We start from the raw sequence: 6,971 nt of genomic DNA, 5'->3' as shown, positions 1-6,971 counted from the left end.
CGTCCCATATCAATTTTCGAGTTTGGTGTGTTGTTTGTGATTGTTGAAGTCTTTTGTTTGCACGATTCAATGCCCGGAATGTCTACTCGGGGTCTGAGAGTCCTTCAAGCAGTTCTCCAGTCCTTGTAGAATTTCTAGGCATGCACCTGTGCACCCAGATCAACAACCGTCAAATTTTCAATGAAAAAATTGGTAGAGAGAAACTGAATACAACAATAATCTTTGTATTTCTGTCAATGGCAGTTGATAATTCCGTTAACTCCCCGGCAACGGCGCCAAAATTTGATCACGCCCAACTATGCCTTCTAAAAAAGAACTCTGCGGACGTTGCAAATATAACCCGAGTATTACGCCCAGGGTCGAATCCACAAAGAGTTAACCTATCAACCGCTATCTTCAAACCCACCAAGTATTCAGCACCAGCTTCTCAAACATTCAAATTCTCAGTTGAGTGTTCTTTAACAACTAGCTTGCAAGTAACTAAATGGCTGTAACTAAATTAATAAGGTTGTAAACAATTATGGGACAAAGCTAAGGCAATGATTTCCCCTATTGATGGAATCCCTCCTGTTTATGCTCATACAAATTTACCCACTCATCTCTATCAATCTTGAACGCTAATCTTACCGCAAATCTCTCCCGAGTAATCACAGTAATCTACTATTGCACTCTCCCGAGATACACTAGCTTGCTTTATTTAGCACAATTCAATCTAGATTGCACCTAAGACTTCGTTATTCCTAATCCCGCCTTTAAACCCGCAATTATAGATTCCTCTAATAATCTAGGAGTGGTGTTGTTCAACAATACCCTAAATATGCACTCTTTTCCAAGTTATGCACACTAAATAGGTACAGCTAATTGAGGATCCTGTCAATTAACTACAACGAACACGAAGTTGAACAAATAAAGATTAAACTAGCAATTTGTATTCACATAAACAAGAAGTTCATCACCCAATAGGTTCCATCAAAGCCTTAGACAAGGAATTTAGCTACTCATAGATATGGGAGAATAAACTACGCTTGAATTCATCATAAAAATCAAAAGAAAGGAAGAAAGATGTTTAGAGTACTTGCTCCCAATTGTTTTCCTTGCTAAGAAACCTAAAAAATCAATACATGCCTCTCTTGGGCGAAGTCTAGTGTTTTAAATAGGGTTTAGGTCTAAAAATCCCGTGTTTTACACTTAAGTCCCTGAAGTTTACTGTGCCCACCGCGGTTCTAACGCGGTCGCGGTAGAACCGCGGCCAAACGCCCTCGCGGAATCTTCAACTTTCAGAAACTGCCTTCCACCGCGGTTTCACCGCGGTCGCGGTAGAACCGCGGTGGAACTTGTACCCGGAAATTTCGGCCTGTTTTGAATGGGATACTTGGGAAATTCAACAATTGGCCTTTTTTCATCAATAGTTGACTCCAAAACCGCTCCTTAGTCCTTACACCTATATCACCTGCAAATCATGAAAAGCACTAATAAGAGCATTTTATTGTCATTTTTCCACATTAAAAGTTCACAAGAAGGTGATTATTTGGTGCGTGATTATAGTCAAATTCACCTATTATCACTACTCCTTGGTGGGGTTTGTTATTGGTTGTGTATTGTTTTTGTTTGTATTCTGTATGATCTCTCTGAGATTGGCATTTTTGGGTCAAATGGTATATTAGAATTGCATAAAGATTCAGTTTTTAGTCTACTCCTTGGTGGGATTTGTTATTGGTTGTGTATTGCTTTTGTTTGTATTCTTTATGATCACTGTGAAATTGGCATTTTTGAGTCAAATGGTATGTTAGAATTGCATAAAGATTCCATTTTTTGCTTACCCTGTAGTGGGTTTTGTATGGTATTACTGGTTTTGTATTGTTTTTGTTTCTTTTGGTTTTGGTGTGATCACCATGGAAATGGTATTTTTGGGTAAATTGGTGCAATTTGGATTGCCTAAACATTCCATTTTTCGCCTACTCTTTGGTGGGGTTTGTATGGTGTTATTGGTAGTGTATTGTATTTGTTTCTATTGGTTCTGTTCTGTGTGATCGCTGTGAAATTGGCATTTTTGGGTCAAATGTTGTATTTATAAAGATTCCATTTTTTAGCCTACTCCTTGATGGGGTTTGTTATTGGTTGTGTATTGTATTTGTTTCTATTGGTTATACTTATATGTGACTGTGAAATTGGCATTTTTTGGTCAAATGGTATTTTGGAATTGCATCAAGATTCCATTTTTGGCATCCCCTGTGGATTGTATTACTGGTTATGTGTTGTATTTGTTTCTATTCTTCTATATCTTGACAATGGAAATGGCACTTTTGGGTCAAATTGTATACTGAAATCGAATAAAGATTTCATTTTTGGGTCAATGGCGTTGTTCAGATCATCGGCATAGATAAAATCTCCATCAGGCATACCTAGGAATATAACAAGAGAATGAAAATATACAGATATATGATGGTAATTAAGGTGAAACTGAAGTATAATAATCAACATTGCATTAGACGAACCAATAAGGCCAGGACCACCGTGATCACTGTAGTAGATAAAGATATTGTCATTTAGATCACTGTTCACTACCGTTACCCCCCCCCCCCCCCCCCGAACCCACACACACACACAGTGAGAGCACTCTTGTCACAGTTTATTAATTATGATCTGTATTGCACTATGTCTTTGATTTGGTAGTGTTGTGTTGTAACTGTTTCTATTGGTTCTGGTGGAATTGTCGTTCTATGGTCAAATGGTATAAGCGAATTGGATAAATATTTAGGTTTTGGCCTACCGCTTGATGGGGTTTGTAGTTGGCAAATCACCCGTATCATATATGGTCACTATTGATATGATAGTCTTTATAACACGAGTCTTTGTTTTGGTAAAAAAAAAAAAAAAAAAAGAGAAATCATTCAGGTCCAAACAGATTGAGGGTCTTATTGTGATTGCTTTTTGGGTCTAGCGGATGGGATTGCTTGCAATGTAGACTAGGTCCACTTTCATCGGCTGGTTAATCAAAATTCTAGCTCATTTTGAAGGTGTGAATGGATTGTACATCTGGTCCTTATAAGATAATTCGCAGTTCGAGAGATGAGAGAAATTTGCTAGACTAGAGTCATTTCAATTTTGGGATGTAGTTTCTGCTTCAGTATTATGTCGGTAGTTTTGATTCAAAAAATTAAAAAGAAAGAAAAAATTGAACAGTAAAGTGTAACATAGCAAAACATGTAATTTTCTTCTTCCTCTAACAATGTGTTAACGGAGAAGTTCTGAGAAACCAACCTAATGACTTTTACGTTAGTTCTTTCCTTTTCCTTTGCCTTTTCATTCAATTCAGTAGAAAGGGGGAGAATGTTGGTAGCGTAGAGGGAAAGTTAGCCCTCTGGGTAGGGATTTAACCATTGTAGTGTAGTTCCCCTTGTTAGTGAACCATCTTAAATAGAAGCTTTATCAAGTTCCTTTATTTTTGGTTGTTTTGACTTTTCTTTTTGATAGTTAATGCTTGCCATTATAGGCAAAGATGAGCAGCTTTAGTTCTTAGATGACTAAGATGAACGCTCAAGACTTGCGAAATACTGCTGGGAATAGCCTTCTGTATAATGACAGTTATTCAACAACAAAGGCAAATTGATAAATATAAGCAATTTTCTCCCTGAAGGATGTGTCTAACTACTAGCGTAGATAATCTTGCATCTCATTCTGGACATATTGGAAGATAATGAAGCAACTCAGGCTGAAACTAGCCTGAGTTGTTTCAGCCTGAGTAGGATGTGAAAAACAGCTTCTTAACGAACCCTCTGGGCTTGGCCTGGTGGCAATAGACTTGAGCCTTGGGGTTTGCTCCCTTTTAAGGTCTCAAGTTCGAAACCCACTGGGTGCAAACAATTTCTGAGGGCCATCGGTCTGGGTAAAACCTGAATTAACCGTGGTGCACTTGCGGGAAACTCCTTGCCGAGGGCCTGTGCATCCCGGGATTAGTCGGGGCTCTTAGAGACTCGGACACCCGGTGCAAATTAAAAAAAAAACAGCTTCTTAACGATAAGATTAGCTTGGCGGTGATTTAGGTGCAATTGGCCAACAACGTCAAAGAGCATTCTCCATAAACTTTATGATGGATCATATTATTGTATCTAAAAATGGTACAAAGGAAGTTTGTAAGAAGAACACTAGATTTTTAACGCCATCATGTGTGCCGAAATACTATGATGCCTGTCTCGCTTGGTTTTCTACTGGAGCTTTCATTTCCATGAGGGAATATGTAGATTCTCCATTAAGGACAATAATGTTTGAGCAGGGTTGATACACTAACATGTCTGTAAGATGTTGTAGTCTTCCAATTGTTTTCCTACTAAAGTGACAGTATGATTGTTGGTCCTTCACTGGAAATTGCTTTTGCTAGATATTTGACCTTGTCCATTTATTATCATCTCGCAATATAACAAATTCCAACGGAATAGTGATTGTGTTATTTGTAAATATTATTATGGTAACATTCATTTCAAATAAATATTATGGTAACATTGCCAGCTTTTTCACTCTAATATTGGTGATACTTATTATATCTACAGTCTAAACTATTTCTTGTCTTACTTTACTGTAGATGGTGCTGTCATGCCGTCATGGTTTGACATTCATGAAATACCAGTGACAGCTGTAAGTTCTTCTCTTTCACACCTTTCATTCCTCGTATATCCTTTTACTTTTTCTTTTCTCAAAGAAGATTCCTTGTGATCATGCCCAACGGTGTTATCTGCATGGATGATACTGAGAATTCAAAGATATAACTTTATTATACTTCAAACTTATTCCTCTTGACGTGTAGACAATTAGCAATAATGTCTCATCTGGAACACAAGCATGTTGTTGAATACTATGATATTTGTGAGGAATAGTCATACTTTACCTCCATCAAAATTCTTATATTTATGTTGTCTGAGATGTGGCTTCAGAACAAAGACATGATTGTACTTATGCTTATTGATATTGTTTCCACTTTCCATATAATTTAATGTTTAATACCATGTACCAGAGTTCGCCAAACGATGATAGTGGTCTGCTCAAAGCGGTTAAGAATGTTCATGCAATGATCGATAAAGAAATTGATGCTGGCACTAATCCTAATAACGTTTTCATATGTGGATTTAGTCAGGGAGGTCTCTCTCTCTCTCTTTCTCCCTCTCAAGTTTTCGTATTGCTAATAAATACACTAAACTTTCAACTTATACTTGATTTTGTAGGTGCATTAACATTAGCAAGTGTTCTTCTGTACCCAAAAACTCTAGGAGGAGGTGCCGTATTTAGCGGATGGGTCCCCTTTAATTCTTCTATATTAGAGAAACAAACTCCTGAAGCTAAAAAGGTAATTGTCTGATACTAACTTCTACTTATAATTTTCTAAAATTTAGTTTTGAAGTCGCATATGTTATTCTTGTCCTAAAGTTGGTTGCTTTCTTATGTGGAGGGAGTCTTAAGTGTGTGCAAAGCCGCAAAAGGCAGGGGTTACATAAGACTTTATTATTATGATCCCTGATCTGCTAACTGTTTCACTACTTAGGATGTATATATGACAATATGATACAATGCTATAGAACGAATTTAGCACTTGTTCCTCATTTCTACCTAGATATATAAAACCGTGCCTCCGCCCTGTATGGAGATGCCCGTCAAATAGTATTTGGCTATTTGTAATTTGAATAATGATGTTGAAGATTGGAAGATATGTTATCTCGAGAAACCTTTTTTTTTTTTAATAATCAAGAAATGCTCGAGGGCCTGCTGGTGCACAGTTCGAAACTCGGTGGATAATTTGGTTTGCCCCTCGACAATTCTCCACTTAATTACCAGAAGGTTCAAACTCGTGACATGCACCTAAGTCACACATCACGCGCTGCAATCTTACCATTTGATTTGTATTTCTTGATTAGTTTCCGTGTTTTTCTTGAGCCGAGGGTTTTGCGGAAACATCCCCTCTACTCCTTCGTGGTAGGGGTAAGGTCTGCGTACACACTACCCTCCCCAGACCCCACTTGTGGAATTTTACTGGGTCGTTATTGTTGTTGTTGTTGATTAGTTTCCGCGTTTTATAATGTCTAACATCAAAACTCTTTGAGCAGACTCCTATTTTGTGGTCTCATGGTATCGCTGATAGGACAGTACTATTTGAAGCCGGACAAGCAGGACCACCTTTCCTGGAGCGAGCTGGTATGACTTGCGAATTCAAGGTAATTACTCATGGCTATCGGATCGTTTCATTTATCTTTCACGAATGTATGGCCAATAAGCCATTGTCTTCCATATTCGTTAGGCTTACCCCGGTCTTGCTCATTCGAAAAACAACGAGGAGTTGAAGAACTTGGAATTGTGGATCAAGACTCGTCTTCAAAGCAATTCTTAAAGATCCACATGATATTCGATTTGCTGTTCATTCAATCGTCTTCAAACCATTTCATACAATCAAGCTCTTGAGTTCAAAAACTGTTGTTCATTTGCTGCTTAATTGTTTGTGTGATGAGCTTGCTTCATATTACAATATTTATATTGAGTTGGAATGCCTTCTCATTCACATATTAATTCTTCTACTGTATTTGTTGACTCATTCACAATTGTACTTATGAAATATGGGACAAGTAGTTGAACTGTTAAATTGAAAGAAAATTGTTGGATTATAGTTTGGATTCCGGAATTATTACAGAGCGGACGACAACAACAACAATAAATCCAGTGTAATCTCACAAGTGGGGTCTAGGAAGGGTAGTGCGTACGCACGGCTTAAGGTAGGTAAAAGGAAGGGCAATAAAAACAAGCTCACCGATTAGAAAATCAAAGCAAAAATACAAAATTAAATACACTAGGTACTGCAATCAGAAAGCTGACACGAAAGCAATAAAAAGTAAATACGTAGAGTTCTTCCATTTTAAGAGCTTGAGAATTATAATGAGTTGGTAAATACAAATATTAAAATTTTTGAGAAATATACTTTTTTGGCCGCTCCA

General features: G+C 37.5%; 1 protein-coding gene across 1 annotated transcript; it reads left to right on the top strand.

The window, feature by feature from the left end:
• Window positions 1-4,579: 4,579 nt before the first annotated feature.
• On the top strand, window positions 4,580-6,646 carry LOC109219115 (probable carboxylesterase SOBER1-like; the record flags this gene model as incomplete). The annotated part of the gene is given in 5 exon segments (XM_019383534.1): window positions 4,580-4,632; window positions 5,009-5,132; window positions 5,217-5,338; window positions 6,093-6,200; window positions 6,284-6,646. Coding segments are annotated over 5 exon segments (497 nt in total), but the record flags the coding sequence as incomplete, so codon positions are not given.
• Window positions 6,647-6,971: the final 325 nt, after the last annotated feature.

This window comes from Nicotiana attenuata, unplaced genomic scaffold (assembly GCF_001879085.1).
Source record: "Nicotiana attenuata strain UT unplaced genomic scaffold, NIATTr2, whole genome shotgun sequence".
In the NCBI taxonomy this organism is placed as follows: domain Eukaryota; kingdom Viridiplantae; phylum Streptophyta; class Magnoliopsida; order Solanales; family Solanaceae; genus Nicotiana; species Nicotiana attenuata.
This window is presented reverse-complemented; position numbering and strand designations above follow the sequence as displayed.